Source organism: Pieris rapae, chromosome Z (genome assembly GCF_905147795.1).
Source record: "Pieris rapae chromosome Z, ilPieRapa1.1, whole genome shotgun sequence".
In the NCBI taxonomy this organism is placed as follows: Eukaryota; Metazoa; Arthropoda; class Insecta; order Lepidoptera; family Pieridae; genus Pieris; species Pieris rapae.
Genome location: NC_059534.1, coordinates 9,473,422 through 9,501,008, shown reverse-complemented (window position 1 = coordinate 9,501,008; position 27,587 = coordinate 9,473,422). Strand labels below are relative to the sequence as shown.

The following is a 27,587-nucleotide window of genomic DNA, read 5'->3' as shown; positions in this document are numbered from 1 at the left end:
TATCTTCTATACATGTAAGCATTTACATAACATACTATATTTTGGTGCACCAGGCTTGTCGCATTCACAATAAATTTCCGTTGAGCGGTGGTGTGAGATAACTCTAAATTTATCATTCAAATTAATCTATCAATTTCCATATGAAAACATGAGTTTAATTTACTTATATTTCTCCATATTTATTATTTCTCCATATTAAATTAATGAAAGGGCGAACTGCAATAGCAATTATGCGTAGAATGTGAAGTTAACATTTACGTATTGCCATTATCGAATTAAAAAAAATAAATCAATTATTTAGCTGAAAATGAAAATGCTAATTAGGAGATTTTAAACTAAAATAACATGTAATTAATATGTTTCTCCATTTTGGACAATAAACAATAACAAATTATAAATAACGGTGATTTATACCGGCACTTTTGCGTGGCAGCGTCATGCAGAGACTCGTAAAATGTACCACCCAACTTTAAAATAACTTTTTGAAGTGAAACTACTAATATGACCAACAAGGTTGCGTTGATCGCTTCTATGGAGGGGTTATTAAAGCACTATTCCGTTAAACATTGAAAGAATAGATATCAAACATTTCATATTTTACTTTAGTTATCATAATCTAATTGTAAATGGTATACATCTCTCTCACATTACAAAATTATAATTAAAAGTTGCGATCAATTTTAAATTGTAAGCAATGTTAATTAAGTTTGTCTTCAAGAAAGAAAATTAATTCACTAAAAACAATTTCTACCCCTTCCTATTTTCATTTCCACATTACGGAGTTTCACTTCTTCTGCGCGGGGAGACTCCACGCACAATTTTTTTAATCAGTGCCATTTAGGAAATTGTTTAATATTTTGATTAGTTTTATAATGTATTTAGGAAAGTTATTAGTGATTTACGCCATACAGTTGCCTCTCTAACGTCTTTTTGAAGTCTTATAGTTATGGACTTTAACCTTAGTATTTTCCGTACTGGGTCTGTAAGAGATCGCTTGTTGTTAGCCAGTAAATTATGTTATTTTTTTATATGTACTATTAATGTAACGAAGTTTTAATAAATAATGAAACTCACTTAAACAGTACTTTATTTTCCTCATTTTCTGTCAAATTGAGTTTATGCTGTATCAAAGACATTACATAATACTTCGTTATAACGCTGAATCCCAATGAGTCTTTTCTTATTTTGATTTATTATTTATGAAATAAAAAAAAGTAGAAATGCCAATAACAAAAATGTTGTCTTTAGATTTTCTTCCAAAGAATTCAATCGAGATTAAAACTAAATAATGGTATCACTTATTCCACGTCATTAAATTTGACTAACAAAAATTTATCGTATTTTTATTTACATACGCAAAATATTAAAATATTGAATAATGGATTTAAATTAAAGGTTTTATGAAGCTTTCGCGTATTCTTATTACAATTAGTTTAGTAATGACTGGCTTTTGGATTTTTTCGAACGTTTACTACCAATAAACTAGCTCCCTGCCAAATTTTGTACAAATTTACTCATGTGGAAGAGAGTCGCACGCTTAAGCCACTAGGCTAACATTTCGACTTTATATGCATATTGATACACGATTACACTTGACTAGATACTACTGACCAATTAGTCAGTATACGAGATATTTCACAGTAAATTTTTGGGTTTGATATACAGCAAACATACATTTTACCTTTACTAGATATAATTTAAAATTATATTTTTTTTCTTCATAGTCTGCGTTACATTGGCATAAATTCAATTGCAATCGAAGCCAATACTGCTGGCGTAATCTATTTCCCCGGAAATTGTGTTACTGCAAATGGAGGATCGTGGCAAAATCAGTTCAATTATCCCTTTACCTGGAGTAAATAAGATTGAAAACCAAGCCGATAATAACACTTTTAATGGAATATTTAATCACCGCTCACTGAAAACAAAAACAATTTAAAGTGAAGCGTTGGCCTTTTGCTAAACTACAACACCAGAACAAATAAAATAAAATATACTTGTACATTTTATGTAGAATACTTAATTGTTCATAGAATCAGGGTTTTTAGAGGGAAATTTAGAGAGAATTAAAGTAAATATTACAAGGAAATTTTATGTCACAGTAACAGAAACTGACCGCAGCATTGATATTTTACATGAAGACATGCTTAAAAGTGGCGTTGCGAGAAATCCGATTTCAAATTTATTGAATAACAAATTTTACCTGGCAAATATTTATTGATATTCGGTACCAACTGGGCTATTTGAGTTTTTTTTATTGCTTTATTATCATATAAATTATATTATATTGCTTGCGTTTTTGTCGCTTTGTATACTTGTCAATTGTGTAATGGCTGCGAAGCCGGTACTCTGATTACAAATTCTGATTAGCAGTTTTAAAATTTCCACTTTTTTGTAGTTATATAATGAAGCATGTTAAATGCCCTACAGGGGATTATTTAAAATACGCATAGTCCTACGTAAGTTCCTATTAAATTGTATGAACTATTCGATTTTGTGCAGGGTTCGTATAGGAGGGATCCTTTATCCCTAGTGAAATAATTTTTATTTTAGATACAAAATATAGGAAACCTACATTTACAACTTTCTAATTTTCCAAGATAAATTAAATATTGATGTACAAATGTATGTACGCGAAACAATAATTCCTAGATGCAAAAGGTTACATTTATTATTTGCCTCAAATGAAAATGCATTCTGAAATTTATCGAGAGATTTCAACCAGACAGTTTCGTCATGTTGACAAACAGAACGAGAAGTTCAACATGAAACATTTTAACATACTCACTAGGGAGTGTTGCAAAGTAAAGCTAAACTGCATTCTAAATTTAAAAATGTAAATATAAAGTTGGCGGCGCAAGTAGCGAATTGGTGAACTATATTTTATGTTCTTCTTTCTATTCTCAAATAAAAGTTTTGATGCAAATTTTCACATGAAATATGTTACTCAAATCTAACATAGGTTTTGTTAAAATTTTAGTGAAGTGTGAATTTAAAATCTATCAAGAAAAAATAGCGAGTATCGAAGGTTTGCAGGAATATAATTAGTATTGAAAAGTTGGCATGGAAACTAAAAATAATATGGTTTTTGAATAAAATAATTGTTTTGAATAAAAATAAATTTGCTCAAAAAAAATTTAATTAATTTTGTGTAGGTTAGATTGTATAAATCGATTCTTTTTTATAGATACATATTAAATAAACATATAAAGATTTGTTACACTGTATAAAATACATTTTATTGTTCATATTAATTTATATTATTTTTTAATTATTTCAATTTGTGTTTGATTCTGATTTAATTTGTATCTAATTTGTGTAAAATATTTAAAAAAATATTTGTAAACTGTAAAGAAATAGGTTTTTTCAACTTGCAAAATGTCTTTACTACACTTAATCTTATTTGTGAATCAGATGAAAAAAAATTATATATAAATAACTAGAGGTGGCTTAATTACTTTTAAATTTGTTTTTAGAATAACTTTCGCGTTTATTACTTCTTGTATATTCTTCTAGTTATTTTATAACGCAAAAGCGAACAGAACCACAATCTAACCTTTCTTGAAGTTTGACATTACAGACAGCAAAAAGAAAGAAAGAAAAGAAAAAGAAATTGTATCTAGTTTACAGTCTAAACGGTTAGTTATATACATATGTACTGGTATAGATAGTTATAAACTATTAAATCTATTGCCTTTATCGATGTAAAGCTTATTGTTACTAAACTGAATTGCAGAAACCCGTTCACAAACAAACGTGTATTCACACAAAATGTACCTGAAGGATTACACTGCACTGTAGTCGAAATAGCCGTGAATATCAGATATTCTGAAATGGCGTAATATGATAACTGTGGTTGGAATTATAACGCCAAGCTGCTACAACATCTAGAGCCGATTACCTCGTTACAATCCGCTTCCACTCTACGTTGAATAGTGTACATTCAATACTCTGATATTAAACGTTTTGAATATTGGACCGGTTTTGAGATAAGATTAAAAAAATATCCTTTTTCGTTTTCTTATTTTATTTTACACGAACGCGAAATCGATTAATATAATCAAGTGGCATACTAGCATTGACTATACTACTTTTCGTCCGCGGTTTCTTAATAAATAATGGAACCAGGAAATGGCCTCCATAAAATTGTTACAGCTATCTACCATTGTATCTGAATAAAACCTAACAGTTAAACTGTCCCATAATATACTGTAAAGAAAAGCTTTATCCAGTGTTATGAATGCGCAAGCGTCTTATATCGGTATGGCCTTCATAAAGGAGGACATATCCAAACACATGACCGAATAAACAGCAGACAAACGATAGCAGTGTTGTCCTATTCTCCAAGTCCTAGTTTTAGCCTACGACTATCAAACCCGAAAGCAATGGATAGATCCCCGGCTGCCCCAAAGAAGGAAAACATTGAACTTGCTTAACAAAATGTTTATGTTTAATTTCACAACAATATAATTTTATTCATATGGATAACAAAAAACACAAATGAAACATTAAAAGAGTCCCTTTGAGCAAGATTCCGAAGATACTGGTAGCGTTCCCCCTTAAAATAGCTAGACTAATTCTTTGTCCGAGGTAGCTGCCAGCTCTTCGGTCTCCTGTGATATCGACTAACCTTTTTGCTATTTCCTTAAAAGTCTTATAGCGCTAGTACCTCATGGGCCAAGTGTCTCGACACCGAATGGCACAAAATCATATTCGGATCCTAGACCGATGAATTTGCATGCTTTAGCTTTTTCAGTAGCATCACAAGCCGCACCACCTATATTGTCTGTTCCATGTAAATGGGAAGGGGCTAGTGTGTCTATACAAGTTGCATCCTATACCAGCACCCTGCCTATTTTCCATGGAAGATAGAATGGATGGATGAATGGAATTTATTTTTTGTATGAATGTTAATTAATACAAAGACCTAAAGTTTTTCGTAGTAGTCTTCATAAACTTTGCTGCTTCTTCAAAATTATATCCTCCGCCTGTCTCAAGCCCTGTTAAGACGTACTATTGTAGAAATTGTCACTTATTTGATTCTTCTCAATATGGCCAAGTAGCTAATCACCCGTTTATAAGTGATAGTTGAAAGTCTTGTGGTGGTGTTGTTTAATTGGTTGAAAGGTTTGATTATTGTTGGAGCCTATACCATTCACAGCATCTTGAATGTCTAAATCTTTTATTGGTCGCTCCACGAAACGACCAGAACTCCGGTCGATTTGTGAAGCATGCTCTTGGTAGTATCTGACGGGTTTCTATTTACCATATTATGGTCTAATGCTCATTTCAGCTGTAGCCATCTGTGTTCGCCTACGTATTTCCCTATCACACAAATTGTAGTCCATATATATATGGGAGTAAATTAAGCACTAAAAATATTTTAGATATAGTCCCGTCTTCAAGCGATCTTTAATAAAACACCACTTATGATAATTGTATTAAATTTTAAGTCCAAATAAACGGTGTTAAAAGACAAGGTTTTTTTCGAACTAAAAATTATAAGAAGAATAATCAAAGGGGCGTCCAAGTAAAGTGGTTCTCAATAAGGGTACCTGTATGAAGTACCATAGATAGCTCGTTTCATTCTACTTAGACGGTTTTAAAACGCTTTCTTACCCATAATATTTAGCCTTAACAGTCCTTATCAATTTGTGGAAAATACGTTCATGATTGGACCAATTCATGAAATGTTTTTAATAAAATAATTTTAATGTAATGTAATTAGCAATAAAACTATATTCTGCACATATATTTAAATATATGGATAACACGTTTCCTTTTTTCTTTTCTGATATTGAGGTTTATCATAATTAATATCAAAATTATTTTATTAGTATTATTTTGAATCAGTTAAATATATTTATGTGTCTGAACTATGCTTAATTAAATTAAAAAAAGCCAGAGCTCCCGGTCGGTAGATATTATCTATGACTTTTATAACTTCGTAAAATTATGAAAAGAGGCCTTCTTTATCCATAGGAAATAGCAAAAATACCTTAAAATATACAGACCTGTTTTAATGCATTTCGACGAAAAGGCTTTTAATAAAAAAAAAGAATTTTAATCTCAACTAAGATAGTTCATTTCAATACTATCTCCCAAAGAGGACATAGCTAGTCATTTAGCAAAAAGCAACGTAAGATTATAATGACGAAAAATTAGCTTTTCAGACTTTGCGAAGAGCTTTTAAATCCACACAGGCTTAATCGTATAGTCGGGAATGGCTTTGAACAACGTATTTTGCATTCAGTAAAATATGACTAAATATGGGAGATTCAATTTTTACATTCAGCATTAGTTGTCACTGGCAGATGTTTTTTAGTTTAGCATACAAAAATATAACTTAATAAAATACAGATATATTTTGTACATGTGTTTATAACAATACTTTTCATTCATAAATAAGTTTTCTATGTCTAATACGATTCAATGGCTTTTGTATAAATTTGAATTAAACGAATAATATATACGATGACGATTTACACTACTACTACATTACATTGAATATGTGTCATAATATTGTATACTATTTATTACGCGTATGGAACCGAATTTTAAATCAACAGTTTATTATTATATATGACATTGGAGCAAATCAGACTCTTACTTAAGTGATTAATATAAGATTAAAAAACGATAAATAGTGTGGCGTGTGACGTGTCACGACTACATTATTAAAATGTGCCTTTATGTTTTTTTTTATTTACTTCTTACACGTATGACTGACCTAGTCTATCCGATTACAACTTGGAACATGTTAGAGTTGCGTTAATTTTTTTTTCACTTTGTATGAAGATGGTAGATGCTGACTTGCTATTACATATTATTTACTAGCCTGTCTTCATCATTTACTTTTTTATGTAATCACTACATAGTATAAAACAAAGTCGCTTTCTCTGTCCCTATGTCCCTTTGTATGCTTAAATCTTTGAACGCAACGGATTTTGATGCGGTTTTTTTTAATAGATAGAGTGATTCCAGAGGAAGGTTTATATGTATAATAACATCCATTAAATAGTGGAGAAGTACTGTTATTTTTGAGGTTTCTAATGTGATGTCGTAAATAATTACATTTTTTCCGCTTACATTGCAAACGCAGGCTGAACCCTACGAGTTTTATAAAAATAATGTACTAAGTATTGTACACATTGAAAAGGTCTACAGAAAAATCCGTGATGGTATATGTCTATCTCTTGTGGATAATACACAATAACTTTTTTTGTCATTTACTTTAGAAGCGAAGCCAATACAGCATTAATCCTTAACCAATTAAATACCTTCAATACATTGTTCATTTAATATAGATCTATACAGCCCATTACAGATTATTTAGCAGCGATCGAACGCGTATATTATCGGAGCTTTCCAGCGACGGAAATAACAATACATAATAAAAACCAACTTTTCATCTGCATTGCACCCGTGCAAAGCTGGGGCGGGTCACTAGTATTTAATAAACACAAAAACGACCTCTCGTTGCGTGGTTTTTGTTGGCTTTTAGATAATTAAATATTTTTTTGACTAGCCTCATGAAAGTTTCGGTTCAGTCTTGATATTATTTAGTATGTTATGTTAGCTATGGTTTTGTGCATGTATATTCGTCTACCTGGGTCACTCATTTGTATATCGGTCGTAAGTGTTAGTAGTAAAATGTTTCCATTATACAGCACGAAGTTTGTTAGAAAAAACAAGCCTTTTAAATAAATCTGTGATTCTCCATTTAATCAAATTTAAAACAAAATATAAAATACAGTTCTGTGTTTATATTATACTTTCCGAATATAAAAGCCACGATACCACAAAAGTTAATTAAATTCAAAAGCTATAAACATCGGCAGTCGTCCCATAAATAGTCAAAAGACAATTGCCAACGGAATAGTTGCAGTAACTATTCGAATTCATGCCGGCTTTTGCAAATACCAAATTGTTTGGTTAAAAATGAAGCGGGGCCTTCGTAATTTGAAATTTAATTCTATCTTATTTACATTTAATGAAAGTAAATATTTTATTGCGTTTAATAAATAGCCTTTTATCTGTAATTTCTCTCGGAAACCACATCGGATTAAAAATTATTTAAATTTTGAATGTGGATAAATGTAATGATTACCACTATATTTATCACAAATATTGCTTCAAAGCGTCCATTTAAAACCCGTTTCTGTAATAATAAATATGAAATACTGTTAAGTTTTTTTTATAGAACAGGAGGCAAACGGGCAGGAGGCTCACCTGATGTTAAGTGATACCGCCACCCATGGACACTCTCGATGCTAGAGGGCTCGCGAGTGCGGTGCCGGCCTTTTAAGAATTTGTACGCTCTTTTCTTGAAGGACCCTATGTCGAATTGGTTCGGAAATTCTTCCTTGTGTCTACTATGCGCTATACCGTTTACCGTAAGATTTGCCTCAAACAAGGCTTTTTTTTGACTTGCTCGCATTGTTAGTTGCGCACATAACAAGGTCCATCTATAAATTCCAGTTACGGCTGAAGATTAAGAAATGCATGCAAGCTAGTAATTCTATTGTATTAGCTAGGCTAATTGAAAGTACAAATATCATACAGGTAAATGTTGTTAAGAATATAATGGCCTATTTTAATTGACCTACGGTACAAAGGCTAAATGGATTATGCTAAATAGAAAATAAATCAACTTTTACACGAACGTTTTCTCAGTTTCGGAATTTTAAACAGTTGCATTACCATATCAAAATTTTAGGCCACTTGAGTCATAAGTGAGTTTTAGTGAAGATTTTTATGGTATTTTTATTACTTTTCCAAATTTTAAAATACAATCAAAATCGTTTATGCCGACATCGTTTAGAACAACATACTGGTTATATTGACCAAAATCAAAGGGCCCGGCTGAATTCTATTGTATTAGGTTCTCAACGTCATCGGCTGTTACGACTATCGGTTTTTACGACCATATATGAGTAGTCCCTTCGATGTCCTTATAACAGATTTGACTGTAACACTATTTCCTATTACATAAGTATCTCGGTACTCGTAAGAAGGTCATATAACGTGTACCCACGTAATTAAAATAAATAACTAAATAATATTACACTGAGTTCAGGCCGCACCCTGGGTTCCTAGGATATTTTTTTATTATAAAAATGTTCGTGCACGTTATTTTCGTCAGGTTCTGTGCCCTAGATTTTGCCCTTACACACCCGTAAAGATAATCAATTTTCAGAATCAACAAAGCACTTGTTTGCTTCTATACGAGAAACATTTTGTATCGTAAGAGTGATAATAGTTGATAACTCGATGAGTTTGCCTTTGCATATCTTTATAAGTTGTATTTTTTTTATAGAAATGCAAATGGGTTGTAGGCTCACCTGATGTTCAGTGCCAGCCAGAGGGCTCGCGAGTGCGTTTCCGGCCTTTTAAGAATTGGTACGCTCTTTATGTAATAAAATATTTTTTTAATCAGTTATGAAAATTATCGAGTCATGAATTTTTTTTGTAACATACGTTCGTACGCACAGAGTACGCTTTTCTTAAAATTTACAAATCTTTAAGGTAAAATGTTAATAATGCAGTTTCTACTATCCACATGTAGGATATATAAATAGTAAGAGTTGTATGTATTTCATGTGTTAATGATGAAAAATCGGATTAGGATTAGAGAAGAAGCCTTCTAAGTTGTGTGTAGTAAAAATAGTTTTGAACGTGGCGTTTTTAATACTATATTAAAATATGGTATAATTACAGTTCGTTAAAATGACAAATTAGCTTTGCAAACTTCCATCCACAAAATAATTTTCTTATATTAAAACTATTACGCAACGACGTTTACGCAAAACAACTAGGTATTATATAATAAATTAACTTTTCTGAAACTTCTAAATAACTTCTAAAAAAAGAAAAGTTGTGAAACTTTTTAGGAATTGGAGAAATTATTATAAAACTTGATGGTAACAGGGTTGTCGCTACATAACTTGCTTAAAGACGCCTGACTAGTCAAGTCATTATATATATTCATTCATTATGTATATTCATTGATTCATTGATTACTACTTTCACCTATTAAGGGGTCTGTTTCACAATGTATGCATAAAGTACCAAATAGCTATGCAACACAAATTATTCGAAAGATAAAAGTTCTAAATAAGATACTTCGTGTTTCATGACGAATAGCGCTATCTGACAGTCGTGAAACTCAAAAAGACTGTTTATCCTACCAATAAGTAATAAATAGCTTATTTGGAACTTATCCGGACATTTTGAAACAGGCCCTTAATATACTATATGCAAGTCATAGATATGTGCCTTCGTTAATTACCTCCCAATATTTTCTTTGATATTATAATTAGACACCATAGACAAAAAAGGACACGGTCGGACGTACAAATACAAGAATTAGTCTCACTGTTTATATTGCCATAGTCACATGAATCATGCATAATTTAGTTTTGAAATATATTAACGTGTAACTAATTGGAGTTCACATTGTTCTCATATTATTTGAACCAAAAGCCCGATAATTCCCTATCTACTTTATAATTAATATGCCCAAATGCCTATCAATATTATGACTGAATAATTCGTGTGAATTTATTAATTTAATATTAGTATCGCGATTTACTCAAGGTAACCGTGTAAAATGTGCTTAAATATTTCATATTAAAATTCTTTGGAAGGTATGCAGTTCAAGGTATCTTCAATTGTATAGATTTGAAACATATAGTCGTTTAGAACATAATTTATTTTCAGCTACTTTTGTATTTATTACTATATATTTTGACTTTGTCTTGACTTAATGTCAATAGCGCTAGAAGGCGTCAAATCAAATCAAATCAAAATATCTTTATCCATATAGGTAAACATGTACACTCATGAACGTCAAGAACAACAAATTAAATTAATTGTAAATTTACATTTAGAAGAACTGGCAAGAAACTTTCCGCCACTCTTTGTCACAGTGAGTCTACATTGTTTGGTCATTTCACGTTGCTCCATGTCTTTCCAGTTCTCTTCACCTCATCAGCAACTGTAAGTCGCCAGGATTGCTTGGGACGGCTACGCTTCTGTTTTTCTTGCGACGAATCAAACTCTTGGGCAATTTCGGGGTTTTTTTGGCAACATTCCCAAAGTTATTCCGTAGATATCTTCGCGGGACTGTTGATACCCAGATTACGGCGAAGACAGTCAACGATGGTTGACGAAGTCTTTAGTTACATGTTTCACACCCATACATTCGGCTACAGACTGTGTTATTTCCAAATGTTTTATTGCTTTCATATACGCGGCAATCTCCGTGGCTTACCATATTCAAGTAAACTAATCATTTTTACGATTTCGCATCGCGAAATTGTTTAGAAAACTAATCAAACGCAAAGGTAAGACGTCTTAAATCATATTGACAATTTACATGAGTGATATAATAAAGTTCGAGAGCACGTCGAACTCTTCCAATATAAAATATAAAAGGCTGTCAACCTATGCGTTCAATGATAATTCTAGATAGAAATATTTTATCTATTTCTGATTCAATGTTAATAGTATAAAATGTTATTTAATCATACGTTCGAGGCCATATAAAAGGTTTGAATTACAATTGAAACTGAATCGACTTTATTCATGTGAATCCTAGTACTGTTATAAATTAAAACATATTTATAAGTAATATTTTAAACGTTTTATATGAGACATTTTATTTAAAAATAATCTAAAATGATTTGCAATTATTCTATCATTTTCATCACAAAGCCGATGCTTTCGATAGGAAGAGGGTTAGGGAGGATGTTTTTTATGTTTTCGTATACGCACTTCTAAATAGATGTTAGGAAAAATTTGAAATGTCCAGTGTCCAAAGATTCAATAAGAATTTGAACTGCCCGCCTTAACAGTCATATTTAGCGGGATTGGATGTGCGGTTTTGGGTCAAGATTTGGTGTCAATTGAATGTGGTGTGACAATAAGATGGCCGCCATAATTAACTAGTCACTGTTTGTGGTTAGTTGAGGCTGAAATTTTGGCGAGGCGTGTTCTCTTTGGCTTGATCATCGGTACTTATCAGTGGGTTACTTGGCCCCTAACACCCTACACAGCTATATCGTAGGCCACCAGCTTAACTGCAGCAGCAGCTATGAAATCTAGTTAATAATTATAAAATATAACTTATTATTTTGTTTGTCTTTTATAAGCTTTTTGGTCTTACTCAATTTTTTTTTAAATTATTGAAATATTTTTATAGTCTATATTTAGTAATCATTTGTCATTCTAATCTAAAGACTTCTCAAATCATATTAACAATTTACGTGTGTGATAAAAAGTTATTTTAAATTTATAATAATATATAGCATCAATCCGGTAAAAAACTGTTTTCTTAAAATGTGTAAAAGTTGTTAATAAAAGAATATATATATACATACTATATATATTATTTTGGTAAGGTTAGAATGACAATGTTAGTTTCTTATTACAACTGGTAACTACAATATATACAGTTACGCACATACTTATTAATTTTTAATGAATTATAATTTTCAACCTGTGCCAACATTTTTATACGTTACAATAAGTATAATCCATCCATGGATACCAATTATAATTAATATTAATACTTCTTCTTATTTGCTCTGCGACGTTCTAATAAAAGTGCGTCACGCTACTATACGTACCCATAGTGCTACGAGTGGCTACAAAAAAAAATTCGTAGCTACTCGTAGCACTATTTAACCCAAGTCATTCCAATTTTAACTCATCTCTATTTAGAACAGAGAACATAAAAAAATCATAATCCTGCAATTATGAAACTAGGTGAAGTAGCCTGAATTTTTTACGATGCAAAACGAGATTTTCTCAAAGCGAGCGTGTTGGCCCGTAAGATGAACAATCGACATCACCCGGGGGCTATCGCGCCGGCGTAACGACCTCTCATATGCTCCCCCACCCCAACCTTATAGTTATTTCACTATTCGCCACGTGCTCTTACGTAATACTGAAATTACCGAAATTCTGTTCGGTTATCTACGTATTTATTTTAATTAGCGTACGGTGTCTAGGTCGGGGTTTTAAATTACACAAATGAAAACACGTTGATATAGACATTTGCTTCCGTTCATACGCCAAATATAATTATAATTTATGATTATATAACATATCATATTTGTAGCCAATATCGCGTTTATTCATATTATTATCTGTTTATTAAACTTTAATTTTTACTTTGGTGCGATTAAAATTTGATAATACTCATAAGGATTTAGTCCTAAGTTGACCCAATCCATCCATGAAATGAATATTTTTGTAGATATCGATTCAAAACAATTTACCTGTGTGTGTGTGCAATAAATATATAGATTTATTGGTTCGCGTATTATTTTAAGTAAGATTAACACTGTACCTTTAAATCACATTGTATAGAAGAGAAAAGCATACAAACGAGCTCATACATTTCGCACAGCCTTTAGTACACTACATATCATTTAGACTTAAACGCAATAGTTCTATTTGGCCTGGTTCTATTACAAAATGGCACCCAGCCAGGTGACTCTACAGATGTGTGCCAGCTACTGTTATTTGATAACAGCATCAATTAATCACAGCCCTTTTGTTGTTTAAAAACGGCAATCTGCTGTTAATAGTTCTTTAGTAAATTTATAATTAGCTTTATAGAGATAATGTTGAATCAGACTTAAATGTTATTTAATACAATTTATTGTTAAGAAAACTAAGTGATTAGTTCAGAAATAGTTGTTACGCATTAAGTTTATCTTGCCTTTGCGTGTCTAGCAAAAAGTTTACTAGACTGTCGTCTAGTGTTATCTGAAAACCTTTACATATTTAATCTACATGATTTTAAATAGAGAAAGTCCAGTTCAAGAAACAAGACATGTGATATGCCTCGTTTGGAGATGTGCTAGACCCAATAACGACTCAAAAATGTTTGATTAAAATATTTATTGAAACCTCTGATTGAAAACATCGACTGGGTTACATATGTAGTAACTAGCAAATTCTACCATACAATTAACTTATATATAAAATTTGGTGTAAAACAGCCTAAATCATCTTTTACGTACTTTAAAATGTTTTATATAAATTATACAGGTTCCCACGTATTTAGATGACAAGTCTTATTGGCTAATAATGGAACTTTAATTACATATTTTGATCGTATTACGCTTCTCATTTCAATATTGGCAATTAAGTTTTCACTTTGTATAGTCTAGACAGCTTACGAGGAATTTATCCAGATCAATTGCAGTCTAAATAGATGCACAATTGAACGCTCAACGTCTAGACCTGAGATAGACGAGATCGATCGAACGTAACTTAATTAAATCCTTTATTCGGAATTAGTTCCCGCAATACCTAAACAAGGACTATATACTATTAGTGTGTACATTAATTGATATTTATATTATAGAATAATGTTGTGTTTTCTTAACAAACCAACTGCACATTATAATTAATATTTTTTCTAAAGTACGAGGCATATTCAAAAAATAAGGGCCGTTCGCTTATATTTCAGAATCGACAACAAGTTTGAACGTGTTATGACTTGTCGATTCTGAAATATAAGCGAACGGCCCTTATTTTTTGAACATGCCTCGTATATAATAACGACTTCATAATTGAGATTTTTACCACGATTGGTGTAAAAACAAATATTTGTATTAACTCTCGTTAACTGAAAATAACTCAATATAATATATTATAATATAATAATATAACGTTATGTATGTAATATCAATTATTTAAAAAGTTACACTATTATTTATACAAATAATAGCTGAATTCTGATAATCTGACTGGCGTTCAGGACATTTTTGTCCCACGAGACGGTTTTTCGCCGCTAAAACTGGCGAAAGAACTACTACCGGCGTCAAATGGTTGGATTCATAGTGTCCCATACAAAACCGACGAAAAGAAGTAAACCCGAAGCTAAGCTCGGTGAATAACCGGCTAGTGGGCATGAGCCATTAGACATGGCGTGTTACGAAATTCGGTAACTCCAGCCTAGTCCTCTCAACGAACTTGAAACGGGAAACAAATAACTAGTATAATTTGCGCTACAACCCAAATCGATATGCCACACGTCACGTTCCATGAGCGGTGCCATGGTCATTAGCCGCTTTATTTTTTGGGATAGTATTCTTAGGGCCTGTTTCACACTGTATGGATAAAGTACCGAATGCTATGCAACATACATTATTCAAAAGATAAAAGTTTCAAATAAGATAATTCGCGTTTCATGACGAATAGCGCTATCTGACAGCCGTGAAACTCAAAAATACTGTTTATCCTACCAATAAGTAATAAATAGCTTATTTGGAACTTATCTGGACATTGTGAAACACACCCTAAATCTCATAGATGAACGAACCAAATATTATCAATTAACGAACAAAATGTAATGAAACATGGTGCGGATTTTAATAAACTCTTTCATTAACGCTACTGATTAAACAGATTCTAACACAAAATTATTTTTGTACCTTGCGGGAAATTGGTGTTTCTCAGATTAAGTTGTGATTTGTATTTAATACTTATGTATAAATTTTACATATAAAAAGCATTTCAAATACAAATTTTCGGCAATCGAAATTATATAGATATTAAAAAGACATTCAAGAAAGTGGCAAATGGCATCAATTATTATTTTTCAATGAGACGATTTTAGTAGAAAACCATACAATTTTCTACATTAAATAAACTTAACAAATTTCTAAAAATATTTATAGAAAAACCAATACATATTTACGTCAATATAGGTATTCCGAAAAATTTTGAAAGTATTGACAACCGTTCTAACCAAAAACATAGTACACAACAATTCGACTTTGGCTCATTCACGGTCTCTGTTACTGAGAGGACCAATAGAATCTCAGGCACTTGAAAAGGTACCCTTTGGAGCCCTCGGAATAGTAAAGCACTCTATTGGGCCGAATGCGTACAAGTGGGCCCTGTTATTCCCAGCCATGGTTATATTTAGGCAAATAAATCAAACTATATTATTCTACATAAATTTCAGTTCATCGTTGCTTAAAAACAAATATCTGAATTTATCAGTTTAATAGCGAATCACCAATTCATGTGTTCAAATACAAATTTCCTTTACAATAGAGGACAATATTGCCAGTAGAGTTGTTAGTCGAATAATGCACGAGTTTGAAGGTAATTGAGTGATCAGCGATTGTTGCAAATTCCTGGAACACCGCACGCGGAATAACGCAATTACACCTGTAGTTTTGAGCGTTCAAAGTTTGGTTTCAAACTTTATATATTAAATATGTTTTTTCAGTACATCCATACATACTTATATGAACTTTATAAATGTATGTATGGATTTACTTAAAAAATTGTGTTAATCGATTTCCGTTAATATTAAGCCATTGTGTATACTCGATTAAAATGTGCAGTGTTATGCACGTTTTAATCGAGTATATTTAATGGGTTGTAATTGAATATTTAATAGGCTACGTATCTCATTGTTTTCCATTAAAACACTAATTCAAATCAAAATCAATTATATAAATGTCGCTATTTGTATCTCTTTAATTTTGTATGTGTCATTAAAAATTATTTAAAAGTGAAACTTAACGTTTATCTAGGCAGTTTTCCGCGAACCACCACTTTGTGATGCCCACTGAAGTATTTTTAAACAAATTTGACTTAAGGTCCCTCAATAAAAGAGTGTTGTATTAATATTCAAATGACCGGCAACGCACTCGCGAACCCTCTGGCATTGTCCATGGGTGACACTTTAAATAAGGTGAGCCTTCTCCCTTTTCTATAAAAAAAACTGTTTTGTTTGTGAATCTTTATAATACTTCTTAAGCGTTTTAAGTGTTACTAAGAAAAACAATGTTTGCTCACGTTTATTTAATTTCAAGTGCGGAAGTGAAAATGACAGAGAATTCCAGCTTATTGTTCTATGTGTTAATACAATAAAAATTTACAGAGTTACACGGCTTTAGTCGTTATTTACCTACTCGGCATCTTAGGGAATATGCTTTTTCATTATTGTATTTACGATGCTATATAAATGAAGTACAATAAGAAGTGAACGATAAGTTTGCGGTTTGAGTTTCGTATCTGTGCAGTTAGTTATCTATTAGTGTAAGTCTGAGTTTATTAGAAGTGCATCGTCATCATCACCAGCATTATCAACATGTGATAACAACCCATGTTAGTTGAGCATTCGGTGAACGTACTTTGTTCTCCTATGGAGATAATTAGTATTTGATACAAAAATTTCCTAATAAAATTGAAAAATATTTACGTGAAAGCTTTATTTTGAACTTGCAAATTCTTTAGTAGGCTTCTGTTATGAAACTTTGGTTTTATAACGTACTTAAAGTTAGTCGCTGATTTAATATTATACATAATATTAAAATACAATTGCTTACTAGTAATTTTAAAAAGAAGAATAGTTTCTACGCATACAAATATTTAAGTGAATTGCGAAGTTTTTTTTTATAGAAACGGGGGGCAAACGAGCAGGAGGCTCACCTGATGTTAAGTACCGTCGCCCATGGACATTCTCCATGCCAGAGGGTTTGCGAGTGCGTTGCCGGCGTTTTAAGTTGAAGCCACATTTCTGGTCGCTCGTAAAAAAACTCATAAAATTCTAACTTTGAAACAATGAAGGCTTTACAAAAGTTCTAAGTCACAAGCAGTATTTTCTGGAAACGTGTAATTTTCGTCGAGTATTTTGATTAGACCAATTATGTTTTTTTTATACATTAACCTATTTGTTTTATTAACAGAGATACAATCCCTATTTTACGCATAAACGTATACATTTTTAGAAATAATTCTAATGACCGAAAAGTTGACACTGCGATGACATATCTCTTAAAGACTTGTATGGGGGGAGGATGTGTAGTATTCGAGTGTGATTATAATAATAATAATAATAATAAAAGTCTTTATGAGGCTACACTTTTTGCTCCATATCTCCTCATACTACGATGGGGTAACACTTATAACTTCTACTGAGATATCTAAGCAGGTTTTTTATTTTCAGCCCCATCCGGAAATCATTAACCTGTAGTCCCGTCAAGCCATTAGACAAAGGAGGTAAGCGCGATGATTCTTTATAAAATAGGCTAAAGATAAACGTCACATTTAAGGTAAAAAAAATGTCCATTTTGTTATTTTTCAAATTCGCGGATACCTCTATCCCTCTCTGTCTTTGGCGAACTACTAACTAGCTTTCGTTAGATCTCCATATATGAGCTGACTTAATCTTAGAAGATTGCTATCTAATATACCAATATTAATATAGCATATTAATTACCTTCATACTTATTAGATCTCAATATAATTCTTATTAGACCCAGATAACGGGCTGAGCAATATGAACATCGCTCAGACAATCAAAGTTAATAGGAGAAGCGATAAATCTTCTCTAAGATTCTCAAGTGATTTCTAGATAAATTTGTTTCTATTATCGGTGAATTATATTGTCCAATACAAGCTCTTAGTGAAAGGCGAGACACATCGATCTCGTCGTTTGACAGAATAACTAGCAGACAATCCTATTCTTTTGTCATCCACAAGTATGAGTGGTGTATTAATATCTTAAAATGATTTTATGGCTTTAGTATTTTAATTCTGTAGCCATTTACCATTTAATAATAAAGTCTCCAGCTTGTAAGATACTGATATGTATAATACAGCAACCAATCGTTGTTGTACATCGACGGCAATATAAAATCATACCTGTCAATTAATTTATTAAAATATCCGAAAATTAACAAACCAGATGGATTTATTGGTGATTTAATAGGCGTTCAATATTTGCAAAATACTGTAGAAACACATGCTTTGACGTTTATTACACAACTTTGAACACACCGCCGTGAAACAAAAAGTATGTAAGCGTTTTCCACGGAAAATTTTGCAATGAAGCAATGCTTGTTCAATTCTGCGGAGTTTTTAATGCACATTCAAATATTGATTTAGGTTCTTAGAGCATCAATCTCACGGATTATCTTGTTTTTGTTTTTGCGCTTTCAACACTACAGGTTTTAAATGAAATTCAAATCTTTCTTCATTTAATATATTCGATCTTTGTATTAGTTGATAATGTGTATCGTTAAGACAACAGTTTTTATTTCTTTAAAAATAATCTAAATTATTTTTATAATGTCCAATTTAGTCGATTAAATATAGTTATTGTATTTTGTTTGGCTTGCCTTGTTATTTGTTATTTTAAGGTTAATCAATTATTAGTTTCAATGCTAAACTGACTCTTTTAATCACAACGTTAATAATATTTGAGTATAAGATAAAGTTTTTTGAAGATCGGAATTAATGCGAAAAGAATGTTGACATTCTTGATGCTTCATTGAAAACAGCTTTCGTACATGGACTAACTATTGTAGTGATGTTTTGGGACTGCTTCGATAGTATAGCATGACTAAAATAAACAAAATGTTCACCCAAAAAGATTTACTAATTAATATTAAACGACAGCCACGGTTAAAACAAAATTATTTCATGTATAATTAATAGAGCCAGACCTTGCCAGTATCTTAATTATTTGCGCCATATTAAAACGATTACTCTATCAGCTCATCAAATAATTAACTTTGTATAAACATTGACTACATGACATAATCCAGAAAATTGTTCCAACATTTGTTGGGCTTCTAAATATTTTTATTTTGATTGCTTCCTCTTTTTTAGCTCAATTTTTGATTGAGTAGCGACTGTTTGTAAACAATGTGGGAAGACAAATTCATTTTTCAAGTAATTGAGTTGTTTTTATTTTGAATTCCAATGAAAGATCACTCTATTCATTCTGTTGTTGTTTTGCGTAAAAAAATGTTGTTACAATATAAAATTGTAAAGCTTTTTATCGTTCGTCAACCAATTTTATTAATTAACGATGGTCAAACGGAATGTGTACACGACGCGTTCCGACACCACAGCGTGCGATTGGACGGGATACTGGATCGATCACAATTGAACGAAATATGTGTAAAAAAAACTTTTGCCTCGCCTATGTCATATAAGCTGAGCAGGTATTGGCCTATCTCTGAGGTCGTAGGTTCGATCCTCGACCAATGGACTTTTTTTTTCAAATTGCGTGTTCAATATTCATCATCAGAAAACATCCTGAGGAAAACAACTAGCTTAGACCCAAAAAGTTGGCGTGCGTCAGACACAGTAGGCTGATTACATACTTGCCTATTATGAGCGTTAAATAGATGGAGAAATTTGGGCCCCAGACCTAAAAAGGTTGAAGCGCCACTGATTTATTATTTGATATAGGTACTATTGTTAAAATTTATGACGACAGCCACTTTGGAACTTAATGTCAATTATAAATTTAAAACTTTATCGAAATTGGATTTCCTGTACCGACATTTTGACATAAAATGCTTTAAACTTCAAACTTGTAATGTGTCTTTAAAACCGGGTGAAATTTTGAGAGGTCTCTTTGTATGGGTATTGTTAAAAATAATATATTTGATTAATACATATTATTAAAATTACTTTATTACAATAAAATATTATACAGAAATTATGATGTGAAAGTACCAGTGATTTTAAAAATTTGCTTTCAAAATTCACATTTCAATTATATTTCTATCCCAATATATTGTGCAATTTATTAAATAAATATCGAACGACATGCAAGCGGTTGGTCAAAAGACTGCCTAGGCGGCTGGCGAATAATTATAATGATCGTATCTTGCGTCAAGTACATGATTAAATGAATAACTGAGTTACTACGGCCTCAATTTCATTGTAAACTGCTGACTGCATTAATTAAATTACATGTCCACGAGTACTATTGACTAAAACTAGGCATCCGTGCAATAAATAATATGAATTTCATATAATCAACAAAGGGCGGGTAATTACGGGTCGCACTCAATCAAACATGTTTGATCAATCTATCATTATTAAACACTATCTAGAATCTGATGGTGGCGCACAATCAACATAAAACTTGTTGATATTTTCGGGAACATATTGCAATACCTTGGGCAGTATCTGTTCGTTACTTTATCTATTGTACATTTTCATATGAAAATTTCTTTTTATTTTTGTGCATTGTAATAGGGTAATATATTTGGTTCACTTTGTCAAACAATAAAACCAATTTGAATTGACAGTATTCAAATACTAACGTTGATACCACTTTAAGGATAACGGAATTATAGTTTCAGCATTGCTGCATAAAAACCTTATCGGTTTTCATCCATTTAGTGGTTCCATCAGATAAAAGCGAAATGCAAATGGTCGTAAGTGGTTTCGTAAAGCAGTTATGCGGGTAATTTTTAATTGTGAAGGTTATATGCTTTGTATGTTTTATTTTTCAATTTCTAAAAGAGAGGTTATCTGTTTATATGTAAAGAAATAATTATATTTCTTATATTAGATTCTTTAGATTGTTGATTATCTATGTTGTATTAACAGATGACACAATTAGTTTAGTTTGTTAGACTGTGGAAGACGCTAGTATTGATATTTCTTTTTGGTTTTTGTTTGTTTAAATTGTAACTTGTAGGAAGCAAAAATTAGCTGGAAGTGACGGCCAGAAATAATATAAGATGCAAAATCTTGTATTGTTTTGGTAATGACAAGCGAAAATGTTTGCTTTGCCAGAAGAATTACAGTCGATAAATCAACATAAAGTAATTGTGGAAACTGCCGATTACAAAAGTTAAAAATAGCGTTAAAAATGATAACATATATCATTTTTGGAGTTGGATGCTGTTATAGCTTATCTAGCTGTGCTAAATTTCGTAAATTAAGTTATTAGTTCTGAATTCAACTAAGGGATTAGTTTTAGTGTCATCCATATTGGTTGAGTTTTTGCAGCATATCCAAATATCTGAATTAAATGTGTAAAGTGACGTAATATACTTTGTTTTACAATTTAATTTTCATTTCTGAATTGTATTTTAAACAGCTTCGTAAAATCTTTTAACATTTGATAATCACAAAGCCTCCATGAAAATAATTTATTCAATCAGCAGCCGATGTTTAAATTAATATGATATTCGTCCACTCTTAAATTAGTGAGCTTAATTACCGGAATTTAACATAAACCGATATTTTAATGATGAAGTAGTTACTTCATCATTAATCAAATTAGTTAATTTATATTTTGAATTTTATTAATAATTACGTATTATTTCTGACTTTCTTAATAGTTACATGAGTTCTTTGGTTAGAGGCCCAATAAGACCTTTTTCTTATAAATAAATAAGTTATTATATAATAAAATAAAACTTAGAGACTGACTGTCTGGTATACCCTGTCTGATATACGTGAACTTATACAACGTCTTTACTTGATTGCTTAAACTTTTTGATTCCACAAACTCTTCTAGACAAATTAAATATATGAAAAGTCTCAATTCTACGCCGACATCGCTTAGACAGTTTTACTCAGAGATGCAAATTATTATCTCAAATAAGTAAAGTAGGTATGATTCGTGTTCCCTTAGTTAACAGCTAATTAGACAGTGGGATTTAGCTTGGAAATGAGGTTTTATAACTTTTGTAAATCTTAAGAAACAATTATTTTTAATGAATGGTTCTGTCTAAACGGCTGTTTAGAAGAAGTGCTGTGAAAGCGATATGTGTTTAATTGTAGTGTAGCAATGCTTGTATATCCTTGGTCGGTTAGATAACATTTGAAACAAATTGAGCGTGTAATTCCATTATTCAAATTCGATCCATTGATTATATAATAATTAGTATTTAAACTTAAAAATTTTGAATTTTCGTTTATTATAAGATTCTTAATTTATGTTAAATATAATTGAAATTAAATATATACGTTATCTTCCTACATACATAATTTGACAGAAAAAGATAAAATTAATATAGCATGAATTTTATGATATTTTCTTTAATAAGTTAGTAAATAAAGTATTTATGATATTTGGTAAATAGATTGTATCATTAGAGCGTTGTGTATAAATAGCATTAATAATCCTATTTCTGACGTAGTTCCTATTAAATAGGTTATTGTGGAAGTTAATCTAGGTTTCTAGTCCATTATCGTGTTACAACTGTTTTGCGTAATTCACCACGTTTTCAAAACAAGAAGCTCTAGACTGAGTGGCTAGACGTAACTAAGTACTTTCGCTATTAAAATAATATTCTTATGCTTCATGAGCTTGTGAAAAGCGAAAGTTAATGTCGATCTATTTAATTCAATGTATGTTTAAGATCTTGAATTACATTGCCTACTTCAATTTGAATTAAAGATTAATTGATATTACTTTATGATAAGTTTTCGGAATGGGTTAGAAATTGAAAAAAAAAAAGAGTTGTTACATCTGGCGCAGAACGGGACGCGTTTCAGGAAACTAACGGCCAACCTCCAGTAATGGAGCGGCACTTGAAGAAGAAGAAGAAGAAATAATTGAAAATTATTCCTTCTATCAGATAAACGGCAGTTACTTTTTTTATATAGAACGGGGCAAACGCGAGGCTCATCTGATGTTAAGTTATGCCGCCGCCCATGGACACTCTCAATGCTTACGAAGGTTGTGGGAATACCGGTTTTTGTTTAGATCTGCTAGATACAAATAGATTATAGAAGGTAGGCAAAGGAAAAACTTTGGAACGACATTAGATTTTTTCTTTATGTTTCGCGCAGAATTGAAGCCTAAACCTGGTTTGCTGTTGCTCTCGGTACTAAGGTTAATTAGGTCCAAGAAAGTTATACTTTGAGTTTCGACAAACGGGAGTGTACTTTTAAATTGTAATAGTTGTATTCATTTGTGGTTTTAAATTTTTTTCATTTACTTTTTTAATATGTTGCGATTCTATGGTAAAGGTTTTGAGGATACCGGTCGTACTGAGATCTCCTAGGTAGATACAAAAGAGTTTTAATATTAAGATAGAAGCAAAGCGCTAAGTATATCTTTCTTGTATGGCTAAAACGTTTTGAGTTTCCTGCACTTTTCAAATGTAATTGTTGTATTCAAACTTTATTTATAATAATTATTTTCATTTACTTTCTGAATGTGTTTTAATTGTATGGTAATCTTTGTCAGGATATCGGTTATCCTTAGCTTGATAGAAACAAAAGAGTGCGAATCAAGGAGATTAGAGGCAAAGCCCAAAGTATCACTACGACGTACGGGTGTGCACTTTAAATCTAATTGTTTTCATTCTTGTTTCAGAATTATGCTAGTGTTAGCAGTTGGTTTTATTATTGATTTAATTATTATTATTTTAATTTCCACAACTACATACTTTTGAAATAATTCATTCTTGTGTCATTCGTATTGCAACCAAATTTTGAACTCCAATAAGGCACATTCAATAAATTTACTCTTATCTTTTTAAAAAGAGAAACTTCTACGATATTTAAATAAAATTGATGAACGCTTATATTAAATGAGTCTGTTTTGATCACTATTGTTTTATAGTAAATAATGAAATAAATTCGCGTTTAGATCCATTAAAGATATGTAATTTCAATCTTCTGTTCGCATAAGCTAAGCCTTATCCTTTGAATACAATTAATTTAAATTGAATGGATTGAAAACAGTTTTGATTTTATTTCAAATACAAAATTTATTTATTAAACAATGAATTACTGTGTGATTGTCTTATGATCGTCCAATGTTTGTGGAAGTTCAGGGAATTAATTAAGCGGTGAAAACATAAAAAATATAGAAGAGAAATACATTAAACAACAGATTAATTTTTCAATAAAAATTTTCCTGTTAGCTGGGAAGCACTTGATGATTTTGTCTTTTTAGAAATAAAAATACGGTATTTTTGTTGAAAATTGGCATTGGATCCATTAGTTTTTATTTAGAAATTTGTTTTTCATAACGTGTGAGGTCAAATCTCTTTGATCTGTTTTTCACATTTTGAAATGAGTTTTGACACAAATATATGTAGGTGTTACGAAGTTTGCCGGGTTATCTAGTTTAAAAAAATCGTATAAAAATATTTAAATCAAATTGATTTAAGATTAAATAAAATTTTATTCCTTTTTATTCGACACTATTAAATTATTGTAGCAAATTTTGGCAACTTATGGAATATAGGGATTATTTATAATTCAAATGCTCGGACACATGTGATTAAAAGAATCAATTAAGATTCAGGAAATCCGTTTATTTACATATTATTTTGAATTTATATTGATAAATCTTGCACTGGGTTATTTTTTTAAGTACTTTGTTTAGTTGTAAATTTTTTTTAAAATTTTAATAAGTATTTTTCACTGGAAATCACACTTAAAATTTAATTACTTTAAAGAGTAATAGACAATATTAAACTTCATAAGTAAACGAAAGTTTATATTTTCTTCACTTAAAATGATCAATCAATGTTATTAGTTGTTGGGATATTAAAATTCTTAAATCCTAAATCCGGAAGTAAATTTCTCAACGATAAGAGAAATAATTACGTAAAATAATAACTTAATATTTTTATTTAAATTCGAATATTTAAAATAATAATTTCTTACTTTTAATAATTATTAAAATAATAATACTTTTAAAAAAGTTTGTGAAGCCGAATTAAATCATAAAAACCGGAATTTTAAATTTGATTTGAATGCTTGCACGCACGCTATGGTTTCGCGATGCGGTGATCGATGCGGGATGGTGCGGGTTCGGTGCGCATCAATGATGACTTAAATGATGCTGATCATGACATCATGATGTTGTGAGAATACTCACGCGGCTTGGTCGGCATGTGGTAACCATGCTATAGCGAGCGAAAATACGACCGCGAGAAATCGCATGTTACGCGGACGAGTCGTCATTCCGCCGCGTGCCAGCGGCGCTGCTGGCAGCAACCGCTCTCCAGTTTGCCGGCGGACTGATGCGATCTTTCGACTTCTGTAGCAGCATTTACTCGCGCCTGCGCTTACGTGTCTATCGACCGCAAACCCGGGCGTTTTCTTTCGCAATGTTGGTGTTCAAATCCTCAACACTTATCGAGCGACAAGCACTAAACGCTTCATCTTGACGCTGCGACGCACCGACTTTTCGCCACCGCTCATGTTTTATTAACATGTTACTTTCGATTTCACCGATATCCATTTGTACGCACTGTTTGTGTTCCGAGAAAAACTAATTAAAAACTGTGCTCGCACGATTTACATGTATTATTAAGTCCAATAATATCAATTAACGATGCTTTTCAAGTTTAACAGGAAAACGTTATAAAAGATAAAATAAATTAAAGAAGGGAAATGTTGATTACATTCGTGAATAAAATCCACGTTGTGTCAATTAGTTGGAGAATTGTAAAACACGTTGCACTTTAAAAAATCAACCTGAGTTACGTAAACGTGTTCACTGTTTTCTACGAACAATAAAAATAAAATTCTAATTGAAATATTTATCGCTGAAACGTCTAGATACTTCCTTGTTTTGTTTACTTTTTAATTATCCCCGACTGAAACGATCCCGTCCGCACAAGTAGTGCGTTCTAGTTAGCCGACGAAGAATGAGAGGCTTACAAATTTCATTTTTTCTAGGTATTTTTATTCTAAGGACCCTCGTACACACGCGCTCTAGGATGAGAGGAAATGCAGTGTAATTTATTAATGATGAATTAAATATATTGCATAATAAGTCCAATCATTGTATTAATGCGTCTTAATTTTATTTTTATAAGCGCAACAAACATGTAATAATATAATTGTTGAAAAGTCCAACCCGCCTTGATGTCTGGCGATTCATAACAGCGTGCTTATACAGTCACATCTTGCCGCCAGTTCCATTCCAAAAGGTTACGACGTACGAGGCTTCGAGTAGAACGTACTACTTTAAATGCCTACTTAGCGCTTACAAGCACTTACAAATATCCTAGTATTCATAGGTAGCGCTAAGCAGCAAGTTAACTCCAAGTGACTGACTGCTCGTTTGTCTCGCATCCCATAAAAGTAGGCTTAAAAAAGGAAATCACGTTTGTTATAGGTACCTATACAAAGTTTTATAAAGAACAATTTAACTACCGAATATTTTATAGACAAAAAACAAAATAGGTGTAATCTTAAATGCGTAAAAAAACTGTATATTAAATTGTATTACAAATGCATAAAATTATAAAACGAATATACTCCAACAGAAAAATATAAACGAGTGGCATTTATGTGTGAAAGCGAAACAGTCCCAACTTTAGAAAGGTGACGCTCAAAACTAAAGTATGAATTTATTACTGAACAAACTTGCACAAAAGTTAAGGTAACTTTGCAGTCGTACCCAGCGTACAGCTTTCATAGTATAGAAGTTTAGAAATGTCAATAACAAGAGTAAATGACAACACCCCATAGCTACTTGTATGAAGTTAGTCTTGGTGAGTAATTGAAACAATATACTGCAGTAATTCAAAATAAGGGCATACATATGATTTTTTTTTGTAATCTTATCAATACACATTTCTAAAATATAGCCTTTTTAAAGATTTATTAAGAAAAAATATTGACATACTAGCTGAGGGGTAAAACCGAAAAACAAAAGACGTTAGACGAACCGTTTTGCGTTATTGTGACGTATGACCGTTTGACCAACTCAATCAAGCGAAACTTTTATCTTTTTAACAATCAAAAACACCCACCACTTGTAAAGCCATTTATAAGAACATTTAAGAAACTATAAACTTTCAAACGAA

At 31.5% G+C, this 27,587-nt stretch overlaps 1 protein-coding gene across 1 annotated transcript in view; it reads right to left on the bottom strand.

Annotated features, from left to right (window-relative positions):
• Positions 1-25,772, bottom strand: part of LOC110999041 (gamma-aminobutyric acid receptor subunit beta-like) — a 32,660-nt gene extending 6,888 nt beyond the window's left edge. Inside the window, exon 1 of the mRNA XM_022267919.2 lies at positions 25,646-25,772. Within this exon, the coding sequence (XP_022123611.1) occupies positions 25,646-25,731 (86 nt within the window). The 5' untranslated portion in view covers positions 25,732-25,772. The remainder of the gene's footprint in view (positions 1-25,645) is intronic.
• Positions 25,773-27,587: the final 1,815 nt, after the last annotated feature.